General features: G+C 45.8%; 1 protein-coding gene and 1 pseudogene across 1 annotated transcript; one reads left to right on the top strand and one right to left on the bottom strand.

The window, feature by feature from the left end:
• On the bottom strand, window positions 1–7,590 carry LOC123997685 (ras-related protein Rab-5A-like). The gene is made up of 6 exons (XM_046302157.1): window positions 7,427–7,590; window positions 3,596–3,823; window positions 3,212–3,363; window positions 670–792; window positions 437–530; window positions 1–326 (listed from the first exon to the last, which is right to left on the bottom strand). Exons 2-6 carry the CDS (start codon window positions 3,759–3,761, stop codon window positions 211–213), a joined length of 651 nt encoding a protein of 216 aa, XP_046158113.1. The 5' UTR covers window positions 3,762–3,823; window positions 7,427–7,590; the 3' UTR covers window positions 1–210.
• On the top strand, window positions 6,928–24,933 carry LOC123997295 (annotated as a pseudogene).
• Window positions 24,934–25,126: the final 193 nt, after the last annotated feature.

The raw sequence follows: 25,126 nt of genomic DNA on the forward strand, positions 1-25,126 counted from the left end.
ATACATGCATACATTATACTGACACTTAAAAAAAAAAAATGAAAGTAAAAACAAAAAAAGTATTAAATGCAGCTATACAGTCTTTAGCTATTCCGGGGAGAAAGGACGAGAGGTGGAAGGTCTGATGTCAGAAAGGGGAACACCATGTCCAGATGTTATTCAAAGTTAGGAGGAGAGGGGGAAGGTGCATGTGGGAAGAGTGGGCCAGGTTTAGGTACTGCAGCAGGAGCGACTGGCCGGCTGAGCTGCCTCCGTAAGATCCACTCCCCGGTTGCGCCCACTGTACGCGCCGTCAGCTTGAGGCTCGTTCTTGGGTAATTTCTTTGCTATGAAGCGATAGGGAAAACGTTTAGGACCTGTGTTTCTATTATCAGATTGATAGATGCTTTAACATCTTCAAACTAAGTGTAATGAACATGGAACATAAAACACTTACCAATAGCCATGAACATCTCATTAACGTTCATAGAGGTCTTTGCTGATGTTTCCATGAACAGTAAACTGTTATCATCTGCGTATGACTGGGCATCCTGGAAGAAAACCACCAAAATCAGTCAATATGCAACAAAGGTTGTGTTTAACTGCCTTATAGGTCAAATTGTATGATGACTCCACTGAGAATAAAACGAGCACAATGTAATGTACATTGGCAAATTCACTGGCACAAACCTGAAAATCCAATGCTCTTTTGTTTGCAAGGTCAGCTTTGTTCCCAGCTAAAGCTATTACAATATTTGGACTGGCTTGTCTCTGAAGCTCCTTAACCCAGTTCTTTGCTCGTGCAAAGGACTCCTGGCAAACATCAGAGGACGAGAGATTAAGTCAGACAATAACAAGGTCCTTGTGGAAGAATGACAACACAACCCCTCCCTTCATTCCCTGGTTATGCTATTGGCTTTGCAGAATATCCAAGATGTGGTCTCATTAAAGGCGAACTTCTATAAAATATGACAATTAAGTATAATGTTCCCCAGCTTACATGTATGGGGAGTTTGTCAACAAGATGTATCATATTGCTGAGTTGAAGTCATGCTCTGCTCCAAACATTGGCTTAAGCTTTGTGTACAAAGCATTGAGTTAGAAAACCAAGCTCGTTTGACAGCTTATTTCCATGAAATACTACGTTCTAACAACTTCCCAGCAAACAGCTTAGCAAATAAAGCAAAAGCAGACATGGGGATCAACATAGAATTTCTCATTGGTTGCTCTTTTTTAAATTTATTTTTTACCTGGTTTGTTAATCTCAATGAGACTCTTTTACAAGAGAGAGACCTGGCCAAAATTGCAGCACAAAGTATCAGAAACATTTACAACATAAAAAGATAAATTTACACATTGAACAGAAAGATAGTTTGGGAAAGTGTGGTGCAACTTAGGGTAAAAACAATGACAGCCCCTCAATTCATTTGTTAAAACAAAAGTGCTAGATGTTACAAGTTTGTTAGGACCAAATTAAATTAATAGGGATATTTTAGAATTGGGTCAAATCTAAGGACTACAGAAAGATGCTTGAAAACATGTCAGCAAAACGAGGCTACCCTTTTCCTCAATATTTTCTTCAGATTCTCAACTAGGCCTATTAAAGATGGCCTAATCACCAAACTCCTGCTAAATTTTAACAAAATGTCTTCAGCTGTACCTAATGCTATACAGTCCATTCGGAAAGTATTCAGACCGCTTTACTTTTTACACATTGTTACGTTACAGCCTTGTTTCTAAAACGGATTAAATTGTTTGTGCCCCCTCATCAATCTACACACAATGACAAAGCAAAAACAGGCACAGACATTTTTGCTAATGTATTAAATATATGTGAAATTTGATATTTCAGGTTTAGAAGTATTCAGAACCTTTACTCAGTACTTTGTTGAAGGACCTTTGGCAGAGATTACAGCCTCGAGTATTCTTGGGTATGACGCTACAAGCTTGGCAAATCTGACTTGAACCCTCTCAAGCTCTGTCAGGTTGGATGAGGAGCTATTTTCATGTCTCTCCAGAGAAGTTTGATCGAGTTCAAGTCTGGGCTCTGGTTGAGCCACTCAAGGACATTCAGAGACTTGTTCCAAAGCCACTCCTTCGTTGTCTTGGCTGTGTGTTTAGGGCCATTGTCTTGTTGGAAGGTGAACCTTCGCCCCAGTCTGAGGTCCTGAGCACTCTGGAGCAGGTTTTCATCAAGGATCTCACTGTACTTTTCTCTGTTCATCTTTCCCCTCGATCCTGACTAGTCTCCCAGTCCCTGCCACTGAAAAACATCTACACAGCATGATGCTGCCACCACCATAGGGGTGGTGCCAGATTTCCTCCAGACGTGACGCTTGGCATTCAGGCCAAAGAGTTCAATCATGGTTTCATCAGACCAGCTTGTTTCTCATGGTCTGAGAGTCCTTTAGGTGCCTTTAGCAGGATGTCATGTGCCTTTTACTGAAGAGTGGAGTCTGTCTGGCCACTCTCCCATAAAGGCCTGATTGGTGGAGGGCTGCAGAGATGGTTGTCCTTCTGAAAGGTTCCCCCATCACCACAGAGGAACTCTGTCAGAGTGACCATTGGGTTCGTGGTCACCTCCTTGGCCTAGGCCAATCTCCCCCCATTCCTCATTTTGGCCGGGCGGCCAGCTCTAGGAAGAGTCTTGGTGGTTCCAAACGTCTTCCATTTAAGAATGGAGGCACTGTGTTCTTGGGGACCTTCAATGCGGCAGAAATGTTTTGATACCCTTCCACCAAATCTGTGCCGACACAATCCGGTCTTGGATATCTACGGACAATTCCATCGACCTCATGGCTTGGTTTTTGCTCTGACATGAACTGTCAACTATGGGACCTTATATAGACAGGTGTGTGCGCCTTTCCAAATCATGTCCATTCAATGGAATTTACCACAGGTGAACTCCAATCAAGTTGTAGAAACATCAAGGATGATTAAAGGAAACAGGATGCACCTGAGCTCAATTTCGAGTCTCATAGCAAAAGGTCTGAATACTTCCCTTATTTACGTATCTGGTTTTTATTTTTAATACATGTCTAAAACCCTGTTTTTGCTTTGTCATTATGGGGTAGTGTGTGTAGATTGATGAGGGGGAAAAAATATTTAATAAATTTTAGAATAAAAATGTGGAAAACGGGAAGGGGTCTGAATACTTTCCAAACGCACTGTACCTAATTTAAGAGTCTCTTTTAATGTGTGACAGAGTACATAAACCCGGCTGCTGACTCACTTTGTTAGTGATGTCGTAGACCACGATTGCGGCCTGGGCACCTCTGTAGTACATGGGTGCTAAGCTGTGGTAGCGCTCCTGACCAGCTGTGTCCCAGATCTCAAACTTGACTGTTGTGTCATCCAAACATACTGTCTGAGTCAGGAAGGCAGCTGAGAGGAGACAAACAGTCAAAGCAGCATTTAGAATTTTGTTTGCAGTAGGCTATAAGAAAAACATCTGGCTGTCCAGTTTCCAACAATGGACTATATATACACACACATCATGGGAGATTGCATAACCTACAGAATGTAATCAGAATCACTACAGGACAAAAAAAGATGGTGGAATGGACATAACCCAAAACCACTAAAAACATGAATAGAAGATGTCAAATCAGCCAACCTCCGATTGTGCTCTCTTGGAATTCATGAAACTGGCCCTTGACGAAGCGAAGTACAAGACTGGACTTTCCCACGGCGGACTCCCCTAAGAGTACTAATTTGAACTGGGAGATCTTGTTGCCTGTGTTCGGCCCATTGGGTCGTGTTGCACCACCCCTACTTGCCATGTCCTACACCCCAGTCTCTTGCTCTGGATGCAGAAGTACCGCTTGAATGGTTACTCCTAGAACTGCCAAAAATGAGATGTCACATTACTTAAATTGTCAATAGATCAGTGAATAAAGTAGTGGGGGAAAAAATAAATACAACTACAAAATAATCCTAATTATCAACTTTGACATTTAATTGGTTAGAAATTGTTAAATTAGCTTTGTCTCTGATCATCATTGTAATATCATTGAGTCACAGGATGTAGCTAGCTAGTTAACTACAGACAGTATTTGGAAATGTGTGACAACGACTTTCACTTGGCAATTAGCTAGTAACATTAGACTTGTTTACAAAGAGTATATTACACACCTGTTTCTTAACTGTCTCAACTAGGGTTGTAAACCTTCCGGGAAATTTCCCGGAATTTTCTATGGGAAGTTAAGCCCGGGAATTTTGCTTAAATTCTTTTTTTTTTTAAGTTAGCTTTTTGAACCTTTTTTTTGAGGGATACACAAGGCAATTATAAGTCTTATGGCATATTTTGGTTAAACTATCCCCAATTCAATGGAATTGCAACCCTCTGCATGCACACTGCATTATTCCATCACATGTACAGCTGATTCTCAAGATCTTGCACACTAATGAGATGCTATTGAGCCCACACTACTACACTGTCTGAGCCAAGGACTACATGCTTTCTGGTAAGTTTTGATTACAATACTGGGCGAATATATTTTATAACATACATGATTTTGTTAGCTAGTAAATACTAGCCTACAGCAAAGTGTTTAAATCATTTCTAACTTGTTAATCATTTCTGCTAGTTTTTGTTAACATTTGGGTTTTAGCTAGCTTGAGCCTGCTAACTGAAGAGTGTTAATTTACCTGTTTCCATACATGTTTAATTTTTTTAATTTTATGTATCACAAAAGAAGTTGTTTAATCTAACTGCTTAACTATTTATCTGTACATGAATTGTATTCTGGGTTTTTTTTCCACTTTTTTTCTAATCTTCACAGGAAAATGCCACAGGCACTATCTGATGTGTGGAGACATTTCACTGCAGCTAAAGTAGAAGGAAAAGCTCTGTACATGTGCAAATACTGTGCCAAATCATATGTGAAGAATGCAACAAAGATGCAGAATCATCTTGCCAAGTACATAATGTGCCCTCAGCGCTCACAACAAGCAACCTCATATAGAAGTAGAGAGACTTTTGTCAGAGGTGAAAATGATGAATCAGACACCTTATCGATAGCAACAGCTCATGGTCCTCCTGGAATCCGAAGTTTTTTTTGACTCAACGGGGGAACGAAGTCAGAGAAATGCTGATGAATGTCTTCTTCGAGCTGTGTATGCTATTGGAAGACATTTCTGAATGTTGTTTACCCAGCATAGATCCCGCAGAGACCAACCAGACATGCTTTATCTACTCATTTGCTGGATGGAGAGTTCAACAGAGTGAAGGTCAAGCAAATCATAGACAAAGCAGACTGTATTGCAATCATCTCTGATGGGTGGTCAAATGTTTGTGGGCAAGGAATAATTAACTACATCATCTCCACCACTCAACCAGTATTCTACAAGAGCGCAGACAAGGGACAACAGACACACGTCTCTACATTGCAGATGAATCTGCTCCTCAAGAACATCACGGCACTGAAAACAATGGATACACTCAACAAGAGAGCCAAGGGAATGGCTAGGTATGTGAAGGGTCATCAAGTTATAGCAGCAATCTACCTCACCAAGCAAAGTGAGACGAATAAGAGCACCACATTGAAGCTGCCCAGCAACACCCGTTGGGGTGGTGTTGTCATGTTTGACAGTCTCCTGGAGGGGAAGGAGTCTCTCCAAGAAATGGCCATATCACAGTCTGTAGCCCCATCAGCCCAATCAAGAGGATCCTCCTGGATGATGCATTTTGGGAGAGAGTGGTATGCAGCCTGAAACTCCTGAAACATACAGCAGTAGCCATTGCATGGATTGAGGGAGACAATGCCATTCTGTCTGATGTTCAGACTCTGCTTACAGATGTAAAAGAAGAAATCCGTACTGCCCTGCCCACTTCACTGTTGCTCCAAGCAGAGAAGACTGCACTTCTGAAATACATCAAAAAGCATGAAGACTTCTGCCTGAAGCCCATACACACCACAGCATACATGTTGGACCCCAAGTATGCTGGCAAGAGCATCCTGTCTGGTGCAGAGATCAACAAGGCCTATGGTGTCATCACTATCGTGTCTCACCACCCTGGCCTGGATGACGGCAATGTTTTTGGCAGTCTGGCAAAGTACACTTCCAAGCAAGGGCATTGGGAAGGAGATGCAATATACCAACAAATCTCATCAGCCACCTGGTGGAAAGGACTTTGTTGATCTGAGGCTCTTTCCCCTGTTGCCTCAATCATCCTCCAAATCCCACCAACATCAGCCACCTCAGAGCCCAACTGGTCCTTGTTTGGGAACACACACACCAAAGCACGCAACAAGCTGACCAATACAAGGGTTGAAAAATTGGTGGCCATCCGGGCAAATTTGAGGCATTTCAAGCCAGACAATGAGCCATCCTCAACAAGGTTGGAAAGTGACAGTGAAGATGAGGCCTCAGAGTCTGATGTACAAGAGGTGGACATTGGAGTTACAGAGAGAAGACATGGACACCTGAGAGGAAGACAGCCAAAGCTTTATATTTTAGAATATAATTTTATAGATGCATGTTGAAAACGTTTTTGCGAGATGCAATGGATCATTCAATATTCCCTTTCTTTTGTTCAGTGATATCATCCCATGTGAAGAGTCAACTCATTTAGTTAAAGTTCAACTCGTAACTAAATAGTTTAGTTTTTTTATTGGAAGGATTTAAATCATTTGCATTCATGTATACTTATGATAAGGTAAAATGTTTGTCTCCATATGATATGGTAAATATATCAAATGCAAAAAAACATCTACATTTAAATGTTATTAATAATAATATATGCCCGTTAATTCCCACGGAAAGTTTCCACATCTGAATATTTCCCAAAATGTGCAACCCTAGTCCCAACAAGTAAACACAACAAGCCATTGTGTCTAGTCTAGTCAAAAATAATTGCAGTGAAGACATGTGGGTCGAAATCGTGTTACGTCAGTCTTTAACCACAAATAACCACTGTGTTGACTAGCTAGCTAGTCAGTCATGATGGCGGATAAAACCTATCAGGCACTGTGTCCGTCAAAAATAATTATTAGCTTCCTCAGTCCCACCCATTGGTCCAATATTGTCTACGACAAATTGGTTAGCTAGCCAGCCAGTTACAATTAGCTAACGTAGTTAGCTATAATTATTTAGATTAGGTGGCTACTGTTATCGAGCTCGTTTACTTTATCTAGCTAACTAACTACAGTATATAAAGTATATTGAAAAATGTGCTAGTTCGTACACGAAAACTATCGGTCTTACTGCTAGCAAGAGACATAAGGTTGAACCACACCTCACCCTGCTTCACGCAAATACATAGAAGCTGGCTACATACATACATTTCAATGGTCAACTCACAACAGTATATTAAGAACGGGTCAACTGTTGGTGTATTATTTGCTGTGAGATAGCTAACAAAACATAACTTTCGGCCTAGCCAGGGCTAGCTAGCAAGCTAGTTTTGCCGGTAAACTAGCTAGCTATTATGATATCTGCTTACCTTATCCGATATAATTAACTAGGTAGCTGAAGGGATTTACAAAATATATATATATTTCCGGCACTCCACAATCTTTTCAAAGGTCGATAAATTTCATAAAGCTTGTCCCTTTCCCACTTCCCGTTTGTTTTGTATGGTACGGTGTATGATGATAAATCGAGCACCTACGTAGCGCTGAGAATAAACCAATCACACACTCGTGTTAAAGGGGAAATCTGCCATATGAGGTTATACAACGTTTGTTTACATTTACTTTGTTGGAGTAAAACAAACGTATATTTAGGGTTCTGATGGGGTAAGACAGTTGAACTAAGTTCGAGGCATTTATAAGTTATATTCTTAAAGAATCAATTTGTGCGTTTAATTAATGTAAAGTCCAAAAATCGATTTGCCACTAATGAAAGGATCGGGAAAACTAATCATTTTATTAGGCAAAGAGGTAATGTTACACAAGTGTGATAACTCATTCACAAAAAACTTTGTAACATATGACATGACTTGATGTATGCAACTTTATCAAATCAAATCAAATGTATTTATATAGCCCTTCGTACATCAGCTGATATCTCAAAGTGCTGTACAGAAACCCAGCCTAAAACCCCAAACAGCAAGCAATGCAGGTGTAGAAGCACATAACATGTCATATTGTTAAAGTGTAGGCTAAAAGCAAACATTAGCAATGTTCATAATCATACAGGTTCTTAATTGTTTTTTATTTTTATTCATACCTTTATTTAACAACGCAAGTCAGCTAAGAACAAGTTCTTATTTACAATGATGGCCTAGGAACAGTGGGTTAACTGCCTTGTTCAGGGGCAGAACGACAGTGTTTTCTTTGGCAGCTCGGGGATTTGACGGCCCAACGCTCTAACCACTAGGCTACCTGCCTCCCCAAGTGGTTGGGATCGAACCATTGAACCATTGAACATTGAACAACATTGAACATTTCTTAGTTTGGGCCTTAAACAATTGTCTCCATTTATCAGTTTCAAAGACAAGTCATTACATTATTAATAAATAAAGAAATAAATATTTGACAAACACTTGAATTATTCAATACATTTTAAATGGACGCACATCCAAAAACTCTGTCATGATGTATGTATTGTAGAAGGCCCACAATGGGGTTACTTAAGTCCGATTTGGATATATTTAGCTGTTTTTGCTTTAGAAGTTGTCGCTTTTCACGTTTAGAAGTGACTGCTAAATGCTAACTCCCTTTTCGAAAAACTGGTTAGCATAGCTAGCATACAGAAATCGGTAGTGGTAATCAGTCGTTTTTAACTGTAATGCAGTTGATTGGTGACAATGACATGAACATGTGTTGGGGTTAACATCTATACAAACATTATACTCCGATTTTTATCTCAACATAGTGTGCAATACACATAAACAATAGCCAAAATGTAGACTAATGTTGCTGGGGGGCAATGATAAGATTCGGGATCTTTCCCTCACGGCCCTTCCCCTACACATTTCCATGTCAATTCCATTGTTTTGATAGAGTTCGATTGACCTCTTTGCGCTGGAGTCACTTTTTCCCCACCATCGTAATTATAACAGGGTAACGATGCTTCGAGGGTGACTGTTGTTGATGTGTGCAGAAGGTCCCTGGTTCGCGCCCGGGTATGGGCGAGGGGACGGTTTAAAATTATACTGTTACATATGGATGTATATTCAGTGTCTCACACACCTTCCCTTAAAAGCCCAAAGCTGGGTATTCCACCAATCAAAAAGCCCCCCTGGGCAGGTCACAGGATCAGAGCCCTGGGCTTCCAAATTCGTTCGACACTGACACCAGCAAAGCTTGGTGTGAAATCCCACAAAAGTGAGTCAGACAATAAAGAAAGACCCTAGAATCTACAATGTGTCGCCATGAACATTCATTATGACTGAAAGACATATCCACAAGCCTTCATGTAGAAGTGTGTTCCTTCTGATCCAGCTGCAGCTGCAGGTGCGATTATCAACCCACCTAAAAGCGCGGAGCAGGTGGAGACAGAGGCTCAGGAGGGACACCAGTCTTATATCCACTCCCACAATGCCTACTTTGTCAGTGAGTATTGTGGACATTTGTGTCTCTTTGGTTCTGACAGTGTTCAAAGGGGGACTTAATTTAGGCTTTTTTATATGCTACTCAATATGTTGTTTTACACATTGATTTAACACCCATCATTTTCAGACACATTTTTGTAGAAACACCATAGCCAGTGGTTAATCACACCTGTCGATATTTCTTTGTTTCATTTTGGCCTGGGTAAATCCATCATAACTGTGTTGCGTCCCAGGTGAACAGGTTGATAGGAAATACAAGGGGAGCCTTTATGGAAAGGACGGCAGGTTCGGAGTGCCTACTCCCCACCACAACGATGGACGCAGTGTCTCCAAATCTCTCCACTGGTTGTGTGATACTCAGAAGTAAGCACTTATCCTACCTTACGTTTATTCAAAACACTCGACTTCTCATCGCTCACCATTCAATGTCACACAATGCATTGCCAATAGTCATGACATCAAATGTTGATTTGTGTACTGCTATTTTTTTCCCATACTCATAACATTGCAAAGTTTGTTTCTCAGAGATGTGATGACAGGGAAAGGATACAGCCACAGATTAGCAAAGTGCATGACCCGTAAGTCTATCTGTCATGCAGGTGAAAGAGGACCCAAAAGCGACTTGGCGAAAACAGAGTCTTTAATCCAGTAAAGTAAATACAATCAAAAAACACAACTTTCACTCGAAATGACGAGGACAAACTGGAGACTCGATCTTGAACAGCAGGTGAACAGCAGGTTGCCTCGGGAAGGCACTTGAACCAAACAGACTCAGACACCTGCTCACCACGCAGCATCTGAGGAAAACACGACACGACAGGGCGATACACAAACACAGCACGGTGAATTCTAGACAAGGAACCGACAGGGCAGAAACGAATAACAAGGAGAGAAATAGGGACTCTAATCAGGGAAAAGGATCGGGAACAGGTGTGGGAAGGCTAAATGATGATTAGGGGAATAGGAACAGCTGGGAGCAGGAACGGAACGATAGAGAGAAGAGAGAGCGAGAGAGTGAGAGAGGGAGGGGGAGAGAGAGGGATAGAAAGAGGGAAAGAACCTAATAAGACCAGCAGAGGGAAACGAATAGAATGGGGAGCACAGGGACAAGACATGATAATAAATGACAAAACATGACAGTACCCCCCACTCACCGAGCGCCTCCTGGCGCACTCGAGGAGGAATCCTGGCGGCAACGGAGGAAATCATCAATGAGTGAACGGTCCAGCACGTCCCGAGACGGAACCCAACTCCTCTCCTCAGGACCGTAACCCTCCCAATCCACTAAGTATTGGTGACCCCGTCCCCGAGAACGCATGTCCATGATCTTATGTACCTTGTAAATAGGTGCGCTCGACAAGGACGGGAGGGGGAGGGAAGACGAACGGGGGTGCGAAGAAAGGGCTTAACACAGGAGACATGGAAGACAGGATGGACGCGACGAAGATGTCGCGGAAGAAGCAGTCGCACAGCGACAGGATTGACGACCTGGGAGACACGGAACGGACCAATGAACCGCGGAGTCAACTTACGAGAAGCTGTCGTAAGAGGAAGGTTGCGAGTGGAAAGCCACACTCTCTGGCCGCAACAATACCTTGGACTCTTAATCCTGCGTTTATTGGCGGCTCTCACAGTCTGTGCCCTGTAACGGCAAAGTGCAGACCTCACCCTCCTCCAGGTGCGCTCACAACGTTGGACAAACGCTTGAGCGGAGGGAACGCTGGACTCGGCAAGCTGGGATGAGAACAGAGGAGGCTGGTAACCCAGACTACTCTGAAACGGAGATAACCCGGTAGCAGACGAAGGAAGCGAATTGTGAGCGTATTCTGCCCAGGGGAGCTGTTCTGCCCAAGACGCAGGGTTTCTGAAAGAAAGGCTGCGTAGTATGCGACCAATCGTCTGATTGGCCCTCTCTGCTTGACCGTTAGACTGGGGATGAAACCCGGAAGAGAGACTGACGGACGCACCAATCAAACGACAGAACTCCCTCCAAAACTGTGAACTGAATTGCGGGCCTCTGTCTGAAACGGCGTCTAACGGGAGGCCATGAATTCTGAATACATTCTCGATAATGATTTGTGCCGTCTCCTTAGCGGAAGGAAGTTTAGCGAGGGGAATGAAATGTGCCGCCTTAGAGAACCTATCGACAACCGTAAGAATCACAGTCTTCCCCGCAGACAAAGGCAGACCGGTAATGAAGTCTAGGGCGATGTGAGACCATGGTCGAGAAGGAATGGGGAGCGGTCTGAGACGACCGGCAGGAGGAGAGTTACCCGACTTAGTCTGCGCGCAGTCCGAACAAGCAGCCACGAAACGGCGCGTGTCACGCTCCTGAGTCGGCCACCAAAAGCGCTGGCGAATAGACGCAAGAGTGCCTCGAACACCGGGATGACCAGCTAACTTGGCAGAGTGAGCCCACTGAAGAACAGCCAGACGAGTGGAAACAGGAACGAAAAGGAGGTTACTAGGACAAGCGCGCGGCGACGCAGTGTGCGTGAGTGCTTGCTTAACCTGTCTTTCAATTCCCCAGACTGTTAACCCGACAACACGCCCATAAGGAAGAATCCCCTCGGGATCAGTAGAAGCCACAGAAGAACTAAACAGACGGGATAAGGCATCAGGCTTGGTGTTCTTGCTACCCGGACGGTAAGAAATCACAAACTCGAAACGAGCGAAAAACAACGCCCAACGAGCTTGACGGGCATTAAGTCGTTTGGCAGAACGGATGTACTCAAGGTTCTTATGGTCTGTCCAAACGACAAAAGGAACGGTCGCCCCCTCCAACCACTGTCGCCATTCGCCTAGGGCTAAGCGGATGGCGAGCAGTTCACGGTTACCCACATCATAGTTGCGCTCAGATGGCGACAGGCGATGAGAAAAATAAGCGCAAGGATGAACCTTATCGTCAGACTGGAAGCGCTGGGATAGAATGGCTCCCACGCCTACCTCTGAAGCGTCAACCTCGACAATGAATTGTCTAGTGACGTCAGGAGTAACGAGGATAGGAGCGGACGTAAAACGTTCTTTTAGAAGATCAAAAGCTCCCTGGGCGGAACCGGACCACTTAAAACACGTCTTGACAGAAGTAAGAGCTGTGAGAGGGGCAGCAACTTGACCGAAATTACGAATGAAACGCCGATAGAAATTAGCGAAACCTAAAAGCGCTGCAACTCGACACGTGACCTTGGAACGGGCCAATCACTGACAGCTTGGACCTTAGCGGAATCCATCTGAATGCCTTCAGCGGAAATAACGGAACCGAGAAAAGTAACGGAGGAGACATGAAAAGAGCACTTCTCAGCCTTTACGTAGAGACAATTCTCTAAAAGGCGCTGTAGAACACGTCGAACGTGCTGAACATGAATCTCGAGTGACGGAGACAAAATCAGGATATCGTCAAGATAGACAAAAACAAAGATGTTCAGCATGTCTCTCAGAACATCATTAACTAATGCCTGAAAAACAGCTGGCGCATTGGCGAGACCAAACGGCAGAACCCGGTACTCAAAATGCCCTAACGGAGTGTTAAACGCCGTTTTCCACTCGTCCCCCTCTCTGATGCGCACGAGATGGTAAGCGTTACGAAGGTCCAACTTAGTAAAGCACCTGGCTCCCTGCAGAATCTCGAAGGCTGATGACATAAGGGGAAGCGGATAACGATTCTTAACCGTTATGTCATTCAGCCCTCGATAATCCACGCAGGGGCGCAGAGTACCGTCCTTCTTCTTAACAAAAAGAACCCCGCCCCGGCCGGAGAGGAAGAAGGCACTATGGTACCGGCGTCAAGAGACACAGACAAATAATCCTCGAGAGCCTTACGTTCGGGAGCCGACAGAGAGTATAGTCTACCCCGAGGAGGAGTGGTCCCCGGAAGGAGATCAATACTACAATCATACGACCGGTGAGGAGGAAGGGAGTTGGCTCGGGACCGACTGAAGACCGTGCGCAGATCATGATATTCCTCCGGCACTCCTGTCAAATCGCCAGGTTCCTCCTGAGAAGTAGGGACAGAAGAAACGGGAGGGATGGCAGACATTAAACACTTCACATGACAAGAAACGTTCCAGGATAGGATAGAATTACTAGACCAATTAATAGAAGGATTATGACATACTAGCCAGGGATGACCCAAAACAACAGGTGTAAACGGTGAACGAAAAATCAAAAAAGAAATAGTCTCACTGTGGTTACCAGATACTGTGAGGATTAAAGGTAGTGTCTCAAATCTGATACTGGGAAGATGACTACCATCTAAGGCGAACATGGGCGTAGGCTTCTCTAACTCTCTGAAAGGAATGTCATGTTTCCGAACCCATGCTTCGTCCATGAAACAACCCTCAGCCCCAGAGTCTATCAAGGCACTACATGTAGCACCCGAACCGGTCCAGCGTAGATGGACCGACAAAGTAGTACAGGACTTTGATGGAGAGACTTGAGTAGTTGCGCTCACCTGTAGCCCTCCGCTTACAGATGAGCTCTGGCTTTACTGGACATGAATTAACAAAATGTCCAGCAACTCCGCAATAGAGGCACAGGCGGTTGGTGATCCTCCGTTCCCTCTCCTTAGTCGAGATGCGAATCCCTCCCAGCTGCATGGGCTCAGTCTCTGAGCCAGAGGAGGGAGATGGTTGCGATGCGGAGCAGGGAAACACCGTTAATGCGAGCTCTCTTCCACGAGCCCGGTGACGAAGATCTACCCGTCGTTCTATGCGGATGGCGAGAGCAATCAAAGAGTCCACATCTGAAGGAACCTCCCGGGAGAGAATCTCATCCTTAACCACAGCGTGGAGTCCCTCCAGAAAACGAGCGAGCAGCGCCGGCTCGTTCCACTCACTAGAGGCAGCAAGAGTGCGAAACTCAATAGAATAATCCGTTATGGACCGTTCACCTTGGCATAGGGAAGCCAGGGCCCTAGAAGCCTCCCTACCAAAAACTGAACGGTCAAAAACCCGAATCATCTCCTCTTTAAAGTTCTGGTACTTGTTAGAGCAATCAGCCCTTGCCTCCCAGATAGCTGTGCCCCATTCTCGAGCCCGGCCAGTAAGGAGTGAAATGACGTAAGCAACCCGAGCTCTCTCTCTAGAGTATGTGTTGGGTTGGAGAGAGAACACAATCTCACACTGCGTGAGAAAGGAGCGGCACTCAGTGGGCTGCCCGGAGTAGCAAGGTGGGTTATTAACCCTAGGTTCTGGAGGCTCGGCAGGCCAGGAAGTAACAGGTGGCACGAGACGAAGACTCTGGAACTGTCCAGAGAGGTCGGAAACCTGAGCGGCCAGGTTCTCCACGGCATGGCGAGCAGCAGACAATTCCTGCTCGTGTCTGCCGAGCATGGCTCCTTGGATCTCGACGGCAGTGTAACGAGCGTCTGAAGTCGCTGGGTCCATTCCTTGGTCGGTTCCTTCTGTCATGCAGGTGAAAGAGGACCCAAAAGCGACTTGGCGAAAACAGAGTCTTTAATCCAGTAAAGTAAATACAATCAAAAAACACAACTTTCACTCGAAATGACGAGGACAAACTGGAGACTCGATCTTGAACAGCAGGTGAACAGCAGGTTGCCTCGGGAAGGCACTTGAACCAAACAGACTCAGACACCTGCTCACCACGCAGCATCTGAGGAAAACACGACACGACAGGGCGATACACAAACACAGCACGGTGAATTCTAGACAAGGAACCGACAGGGCAGAAACGAATAACAAGGAGAGAAATAGGGACTCTAATCAGGGAAAAGGATCGGGAACAGGTGTGGGAAGGCTAAATGATGATTAGGGGAATAGGAACAGCTGGGAGCAGGAACGGAACGATAGAGAGAAGAGAGAGCGAGAGAGTGAGAGAGGGAGGGGGAGAGAGAGGGATAGAAAGAGGGAAAGAACCTAATAAGACCAGCAGAGGGAAACGAATAGAATGGGGAGCACAGGGACAAGACATGATAATAAATGACAAAACATGACACTATCACATTAACTCTTTAATGCAGATCCAGTTAAATGCTTGTTCAGTATAGGTTCCAGACATGTGTATACACAACTCATGCCCAGCTACTACAGTAGCTTTACTTCCAATACTCCAAGCCTTTTATAGCATAGCAGACACATTGAAAGTGCCAGCAGGTCATACATTTGGAATCTTGCTAGCGGCCAGATGACTTTGGTGAGTAAAATTGTAAGTCATAAAAGGACGCATATTCATAAAAGGACACATATTGAGTTTTCTTATTACAATGCCAGTATGCAATTGGTAAAAATAGGTAAAGCTATAATGTAGTCTAGAGGGGTGACCAAAATGTAAGCCTTCTGTTATTGTTTGAAGATGAAGAATTTGGTTTAACTTTCTCCACAGATGCGGGTGACCTTCTCCACTCCACCCCTCCAGCAGAGTACCAGAAAGGCACAGACAAACAGAGCACCCTGGTCAGTGCTGTACGCCAGCACCTCAAGAAGATCAACTTCCACAACTTTAACTCCCTGCTGCAGGCCTTCAGGCACGACGACAAGGTTACATGCAGTGCATTCAGAAATTTTTAAGACCCCTTGACTTTGTCCACATTTTGTTACGTTACAGGCTAATTCTATAATTGAATTTTTTTAGATCAATCTACACTACACACAATCTACACTTATCAATCTATACACAATACCCCATAATGACAAAGCAAAAACAGGTTTTTAGACATTTTTGATAATTTATTACAAATATAAAACAGAAATACCTTATTTACATAAGTATCTAGATCCTTTGCTATGAGACTCGAAATTGAGGTCAGGTGCATCCTGTTTCCATTGATCATCCTTGAGATGTTTCTACAACTCTTGATTGGAGTCCACCTGTGGTAAATTAAATTGATTGGACATGATTTGAAAAGGCACACACCTGTCTATATAAGGTCTCATAGTTGACAGTTCATTTCAGAGCAAAAACCAAGCCATGAGGTCGAAGGAATTGTCAGTAGAGCTCCGAGACAAGATGGTTGTCGAGGCACATATTTGGGGAAGGCTAGATCACAGTGGCCTCCATCATTCTTAAATGGAAGAAGTGTGGAACCACCAAGACTCTTCCTAGAGCTGGCCGCCCGGACAAATTGAGGAATCGGGGGAGAAGGGCCTTGGTCAAGGAGGTGACCAAGAACCCGATGGTCACTCTGACAGAGCTCCAGAGTTCCTCTGTGGTGATGGCAGAACCTTCCAGAAGGACAACTATCTCTGCAGTACTCCACCAATCAGGCCTTTATGGTTGTAGCCAGATGGAAGACACTTCTCTGTAAAAGGCACATGACAGCCCGCTTGGAGTTTGCGAAAAGGCACCTAGAGGACTCTTAGACCATGAAAAACAAAATTCTCTGGTCTGATGAAAACAAGATAGAACTCTTTGACCTGAATGCCAAGCATCTGGAGGAAAAGTGGCATCATCCCTACGGTGAAGCATGGTGGTGCTAGCATCATGCTTGGGGTTTTTCAGAGGCAGGGACTGGGGGACTATTCAGGATAGAGGGAAAGATGAACGGAGCAAAGTACAGAGAGATTCTTGATGAAAACCTGCTCCAGAGTGCTCAGGACCACAGACTGGGGCGAAGGTTCACCTTCCAACAGGACAATGACCCTAAGCACACAGCCAAGACTACGCAGGAGTGGCTTCGGGACAAGTCTCTGAATGTCCTTCAGTTGCCCAGCCAGAGCCCGGACTTGAACCCGATCAAACATCACTGGAGATACCTGAAAATAGCTGTGCATCGACACTCCCCATCCAACCTAACAGAGCTTGAGAGGATCTGCAGAGAAGAATGGGAGAAACTCCCCAAATACAGATGGCCAAGCTTGTACTGTAGTGTCATACCCAAGAAGACTCAAAGGTGTAATCACTGCCAAAGGTGCCTCAATAAAGTACTTAGTAAAGGGTCTGAATACGTATGTAAATTTAGAATTGTTAATACATTTGCAAAAATGTCTAAACCTGTTTTTGCTTTGTCACTATGGGGTATTGTGTGCAGATTGATGAGGGGAAAACAACAATTTAATCAATTTTAGAATAAGGCTGTAATGCAACAATGTGGAAAGTACATTTGTCTGAATACTTTTCGAATGCACTGTATATACAATTCTACTGTATTAACTTGATAATATCACAGAATTTCTAAACCCCAGGACCAACATCGCAATACTTCCGGGAATGCTTTGCGAAGCAGACTCGACCGACCAGACATGGGTTTGGGGTCTACAAGTGAATGGGAGAAGTGAGAAATTCTTCCTGTTATGCAGGTGAGTGAGGACCCAAAAGCGACTTAACAGAAACAGAGTTTATTAATGTCCAAACAGGGAAAACATAAATCCTCAATCTTTACAGGAGATGTCCAAACAGGGAAAACATAAATCCTCTATCTTTACAGGAGTGTCCCCCTTCTTGGTAGTAGAGGAGAATAGCAGGGCTAGCGGCAACAGACTGCAGGTCCCTTCGGGTAGGTGCGGGCCGTAGAGGACAGAGACACCTGCTCACACGCAGCATCTGATGAAGAGGCAGACAACGACAGGACGGAACAAGGGCAAAGCAAACAAGAATCCGACAAGGACAGAAGCAGAAACAGAGAGAGAAATAGAGACTTAATCAGAGGGCAAAAGAGGAAACAGGTGTGAGAGAGTAAACGAGGTCGTTAGGAGAATGAGGAACAGCTGGGGGCAGGAACGGAACGATAGAGAGAGAGAGAAAGAGAGAGAGAAAGTAACCTAATACGACCAGCAGGGGGAAACGAAGAGAAGAGAAAGCACAGGGACAAGACATGACAATACATGACAGTACCCCCCCCACTCACCGAGCGCCTCCTGGCGCACTCGAGGAGGAAACCTGGCGGCAACGGAGGAAATCATCGATCAGCGAACGGTCCAGCACGTCCCGAGATGGAACCCAACTCCTTTCCTCAGGACCGTACCCCTCCCAATCCACTAGGTACTGATGACCACGGCCCCGAGGACGCATGTCCATAATCTTCCGGACCCTGTAGATAGGTGCGCCCTCGACAAGGACGGGGGGGGGGGGGACGAACAGGGGCGCGAAGAAAAGGCTTGACACAGGAGACATGGAAGACCGGGTGTACGCGACGAAGATGTCACGGAAGAAGAAGTCGCACTGCGACAGGATTACGACCTGAGAAATACGGAACGGACCAATGAACCACGGGGTCAATTTGCGAGAAGCTGTCATAAGGGGAAGGTTACGAGTGGAGAGCCATACTCTCTGACCGCGACAATACCTAGGACTCTTAGTCCTACGCTTATTAGCGGCTCTCACAGTCTGCGCCCTATAACGGCAAAGTGCAGACCTGACCCTCTTCCAGGTGCACTCACAACGTTGGACAAAAGCCTGAGCGAAGGGAACGCTGGACTCGGCGAGCTGGGACGAGAACAGAGGGGGCTGGTACCCAAGGCTACTCTGAAAAGGAGATAGCCCGGTCGCAGACGAAGGAAGCGAGTTGTGAGCGTATTCTGCCCAGGGGAGCTGTTCTGCCCAAGACGCAGGGTTTCGAAAGGAAAGACTGCGTAAGATGCGACCAATAGTCTGATTGGCCCGTTCTGCTTGACCGTTAGACTGGGGATGAAAACCGGAAGAGAGACTGACGGAAGCCCCAATCAAACGACAAAACTCCCTCCAAAATTGAGACGTGAATTGCGGACCCCTGTCCGAAACGGCGTCTGACGGAAGGCCATGAATTCTGAACACATTCTCAATGATGATTTGTGCCGTCTATTTAGCAGAAGGAAGCTTAGCGAGGGGAATAAAATGAGCCGCCTTAGAGAACCTATCGACAACCATTAGAATAACAGTCTTCCCCGCTGACGAAGGCAGACCAGTAATAAAGTCTAAGGCGATGTGAGACCACGGTCGAGAGGGAATGGGAAGCGGTCTGAGACGGCCGGCAAGAGGAGAGTTACCGGACTTAGTCTGCGCGCAGTCCGAACAAGCAGCCACGAAATGACGCGTGTCATGCTCCTGAGTGGGCCACCAAAAACGCTGGCGAATAGAAGCAAGCGTACCCCGAACGCCGGGGTGGCCGGCTAACTTGGCAGAGTGAGCCCACTGAAGGACGGCCAGACGAGTAGAAACGGGAACGAAAAGAAGGTTCCTAGGACAAGCGCGCGGCGACGGAGTGTGAGTGAGTGCTTGCTTTACCTGCCTCTCAATTCCCCAGACAGTCAACCCGACAACACGCCCCTCAGGGAGAATCCCCTCGGGGTTGGTGGAGGCTACTGAAGAACTGAAGAGACGGGATAAAGCATCAGGCTTGGTGTTCTTTGAGCCCGGACGATAAGAAATAACGAACTCGAAACGAGCGAAAAACAGCGCCCAACGAGCCTGACGCGCATTGAGTCGCTTGGCAGAACGGATGTACTCAAGGTTCTTATGGTCAGTCCAAACGACAAAAGGAACGGTCGCCCCCTCCAACCACTGTCGCCATTCGCCTAGGGCTAAGCGGATGGCGAGCAGTTCGTGGTTTCCCACATCATAGTTACGTTCCGACGGCGTCAGGCGATGAGAAAAATACGCGCAAGGGTGGACCTTATCGTCAGAATGGGAGCGCTGGGACAGAATGGCTCCCACGCCCACCTCTGACGCATCAACCTCGACAATGAACTGTCTAGTGACGTCAGGTGTAACAAGGATAGGAGCGGATGTAAAACGCTTCTTGAGGAGATCAAAAGCTCCCTGGGCGGAAACGGACCACTTAAAGCACGTCTTGACAGAAGTAAGGGCTGTGAGAGGAGCTGCCACCTGACCGAAATTACGAATGAAACGACGATAGAAATTCGCGAAACCGAGAAAGCGCTGCAGCTCGACACGAGACTTAGGGACGGGCCAATCGCTGACAGCATGGACCTTAGCGGGATCCATCTGAATGCCTTCAGCGGAAATAACAGAACCGAGAAATGTGACGGAGGAGACATGAAAAGCGCACTTCTCAGCTTTCACATAAAGACAATTCTCTAAAAGGCGCTGGAGAACACGTCGAACCTGCTGAACATGAATCTGGAGTGACGGTGAAAAAATCAGGATATCGTCAAGGTAAACGAATACAAAGATGTTCAGCATGTCTCTCAGTACATCATTCACTAATGCCTGAAAGACAGCTGGAGCGTTAGCGAGACCGAACGGCAGAACCCGGTATTCAAAGTGCCCTAACGGAGTGTTAAACGCAGTTTTCCACTCATCCCCCTCCCTGATGCGCACGAGATGGTAAGCGTTACGAAGGTCCAACTTAGTGAAAAACCTGGCTCCCTGCAGGATCTCGAAGGCTGAAGACATAAGGGGAAGCGGATAACGATTCTTAACCGTTATGTCATTCAGCCCTCGATAATCCACGCAGGGGCGCAGGGTCCCGTCCTTTTTCTTAACAAAAACAAAACCCCGCTCCGGCGGGAGAGGAGGAAGGGACTACGGTACCGGCGTCGAGAGCAACAGACAAATAATCTTCGAGAGCCTTACGTTCGGGAGCCGACAGAGAGTATAGTCTACCCCGGGGGGGAGTGGTACCCGGAAGGAGATCAATACTACAATCATACGACCGGTGAGGAGGAAGGGAAGTGGCCCTGGACCGACTGAAGACCGTGCGCAGATCATGATATTCCTCCGGCACCCCTGTCAAATCACCAGGCTCCTCCTGTGAAGAGGGGGCAGAAGAAACAGGAGGGATAGCAGACATTAAACATTTCACATGACAAGAAAGGTTCCAGGAGAGGATAGAATTACTAGACCAATTAATAGAAGGATTATGACACACTAGCCAGGGATGACCCAAAACAACAGGTGTAAAAGGTGAACGAAAAATCAAAAAAGAAATGGTTTCGCTATGATTACCAGAGACAGTGAGGGTTAAAGGTAGCGTTTCACACGGAATCCTGGGAAGAGGACTACCATCCAAGGCGAACATGGCCGTGGGCTCCCCTAACTGTCTGAGAGGAATGTCATGTTCCCGAGCCCAGGCTTCGCCCATAAAACAGCCCTTCACCCCAGAGTCTATCAAGGCACTGCAGGAAGCTGCCGAACCGGTCCAGCGTAGATGGACCGACAAGGTAGTACAGGATCTTGACGGAGAGACCTGAGTAGTAGCGCTCACCAGTAGCCCTCCACTTACTGATGAGCTCTGACCTCTTACTGGACATGAAATGACAAAATGACCAGCGGAACCGCAATAGAGACAGAGGCGGTTGGTGATTCTCCGTTCCCTCTCCTTAGTCGAGATGCGAATCCCCCCCAGCTGCATGGGCTCAGCACCTGAGCCAGTGGAGGAAGATGGTAGTGATGCGGAGAGGGGGGAAACGGATAACGCGAGCTCACTTCCACGAGCTCGGTGACGAAGATCTACCCGTCGTTCTATGCGAATAGCGAGTTCAATCAAAGAATCCACGCTGGAAGGAACCTCCCGGGAGAGAATCTCATCCTTAACCTCCGCGTGGAGACCCTCCAGAAAACGAGCGAGCAACGCCGGCTCGTTCCAGTCACTGGAGGCAGCAAGAGTGCGAAACTCTATAGAGTAATCCGTTATGGATCGATTACCTTGACATAGGGAAGACAGGGCCCTGGAAGCCTCTTTCCCAAAAACTGAACGATCAAAAACCCGTATCATCTCCTCCTTAAAGTTCTGATACTGGTTAGTACACTCAGCCCTTGCCTCCCAGATTGCCGTGCCCCACTCACGAGCCCGTCCAGTAAGGAGAGATATGACGTAGGCGATACGAGCTGTACCCCTGGAGTACGTGTTGGGCTGGAGAGAGAACACTATATCACACTGGGTGAGGAACGAGCGGCATTCAGTGGGTTGCCCAGAGTAACACGGTGGGTTATTAATTCTGGGCTCCGGAGACTCGGAAGCCCTGGAAGTAGCCGGTGGATCGAGGCGGAGATTGTGAATATGTTTCGAGAGGTCGGAGACTTGGGCGGCCAGGGTCTCAACGGCATGTCGATCAACAGACAATTCCTGCTCGTGTCTGCCTAGCATCGCTCCCTGGATCTCGACAGCTGAGTAGAGAGGATCCGAAGTCGCTGGGTCCATTCTTGGTCGGATTCTTCTGTTATGCAGGTGAGTGAGGACCCAAAAGCGACTTAACAGAAACAGAGTTTATTAATGTCCAAACAGGGAAAACATAAATCCTCAATCTTTACAGGAGATGTCCAAACAGGGAAAACATAAATCCTCTATCTTTACAGGAGTGTCCCCCTTCTTGGTAGTAGAGGAGAATAGCAGGGCTAGCGGCAACAGACTGCAGGTCCCTTCGGGTAGGCGCGGGCCGTAGAGGACAGAGACACCTGCTCACACGCAGCATCTGATGAAGAGGCAGACAACGACAGGACGGAACAAGGGCAAAGCAAACAAGAATCCGACAAGGACAGAAGCAGAAACAGAGAGAGAAATAGAGACTTAATCAGAGGGCAAAAGAGGAAACAGGTGTGAGAGAGTAAACGAGGTCGTTAGGAGAATGAGGAACAGCTGGGGGCAGGAACGGAATGATAGAGAGAGAGAGAGAAAGAGAGAGAGAAAGTAACCTAATACGACCAGCAGGGGGAAACGAAGAGAAGAGAAAGCACAGGGACAAGACATGACAATACATGACAGTACCATGACACTTCCATAGTTGTTAATTTTCCTTAAATCTAAAGGCACAGCCTAGATTCAAGCCAATGTCTGAAGTAGCTGAACATGTTATTTCTCAAACATTGTGAAAGTGACAAACTAACACATATTCATTTTCATCAAAAACAACTTAAAGTCAAAGGAGTGCCTTTGATTGGATTGCCTGCACATGTGCAGTTTGGCACGAGAAAACCGTTAGGCCTGATGACATGTTTCAGCGCATGAGCTTAGCTAACCAACGTCGCCATGACATCGCCTACAAGCATTTCTATTGGAGAAGCAGTTTCTAGATATCTTCATACTGTACTGTTTGATAGTATTAAGTTAGTTTGAGATTGTTCAGTCTGAGGTGTGTCTGTCTGTGTGTGTGCTATGTGTTCGTGTGTGTGTGTGTGTGTGTGTGTGTGTGTGTGTGTGTGTGTGTGTGTGTGTGTGTGTGTGTGTGTGTGTGTGTGTGTGTGTGTGTGTGTGTGTGTGTGTGTGTGTGTGTGTGTGTGTGTGTGTGTGTGTGACTCCACAGAAGGGTCAGGGTGTGATCGACGGGGAGGACCTGCAGGATGTGTGTCGTCAGTTTAACCTGGACCTGAGTGGGCCGGTGCTGGATGACTTGATGGAGTACTGTGACATGGACAAAGATGGACTCATCAATTTTCAGAAGTTCGTCAACTTCCTCAACTGGAAGAACAAAATGCCCATCAGTAAAGTGGAACAGCGCATTCTGACTAGTGGTCAGTTACAGTGTCTAAGCATAGAAATATAATTAGTAGAATGCTTATTCCCATTCAAGTCCATTTTCTGTGATTGGTGTACTGGCGGTAATTCTATTCCCTTTTGATTGACAACTCTACCTCAGAGTGTAAGACCAGCACAGCCCCAGATAACATGCAGAGAGAGGCTCTCCCTGTGAGACCTGCAGCCTCAGAGGCTTTGGCCAGACCGGAGGACCGGGAACCTGCAGAGGTGGGCAGCACGCTGAAGAATAGATATTTAGGTGAAAGATGCATGAAGAATTTGAAATAATTCTCAAAAACAATTCAGGGAGGGAAAATTCTCTGAGATTCAGCACACGATTTCTCACATTTGTATCTTAGCATTACAATGGACTGGTAGTCATTTTCCCCCAGCTTCTCTCTTCTCTACATTGTGTGAATCTCACTGTATAATTATGACATCTTTCCACATAGACTATCGTATGTACGGGACTCCCACAGTGCGCATCAACCTGGTGGCCCCGCGGATCAAGAGCTTCAGCGACAGCACTAACTACGGTGACCAGACCACAGCATTTGACCTCCTGTTTCCTACGCTGTACTCCCTAAGGGGAGTCCACATGGAGCACTTCTTCTGTCCCCGCACCTAAGAGGAGGTACAGAATACCAATGAACCCACTGAAGAATCAAGGGTGAGAAAGAAAGATATGGTCTAGTAGATTTTATAGAATAGCACTGGGACATACAGTACCATGTGGGATTTTGTGACAGCATTCAAAATGTAGGAAAAACGTTGTTTCAAAAATATAATTGGTATGAACAATTCTGCCATTGGAGAAGTGATTGACACAAAATGTTATTGAAATAGGACGGAGCATGAGCAAATCATTTGTCAAAGATCTTCTGATTCTTATTTCCGCCTCCATTTCCTTTTCAGATCACTGACATATTCCGAAATGTGGGCGCAAGTATTTCCGAGGAGACATTTGCAGAGGCGTGGAAGCTGGCATTCATGAGACACCCCACTGGGGACATGTGTGTGGAGATTTTCCGGGACGTTCTAAAGGAAATTCAAGCTAATTAAATCTGAATAGTATCTTTTACCTCCTCAGTATCTATTCCATGAAAGAATGTACTTCAAGTATTCCATATACAACACAAGTGTTATATTTCTTTTTTTTCTTTGAGACTAACTATTAATTGTCATATTAATGGTCATTAAAATGATTTTTGATTGTGGACTGTAATGTATTTTCTTAGGTTGAGAGCAAAAAGCTCTTGCTAGAATAAGTAATAAAAATAAATTCTGCTGCTAACTAAATG

This window comes from Oncorhynchus gorbuscha, linkage group LG15 (genome assembly GCF_021184085.1).
Source record: "Oncorhynchus gorbuscha isolate QuinsamMale2020 ecotype Even-year linkage group LG15, OgorEven_v1.0, whole genome shotgun sequence".
Lineage (NCBI taxonomy): Eukaryota > Metazoa > Chordata > Actinopteri > Salmoniformes > Salmonidae > Oncorhynchus > Oncorhynchus gorbuscha.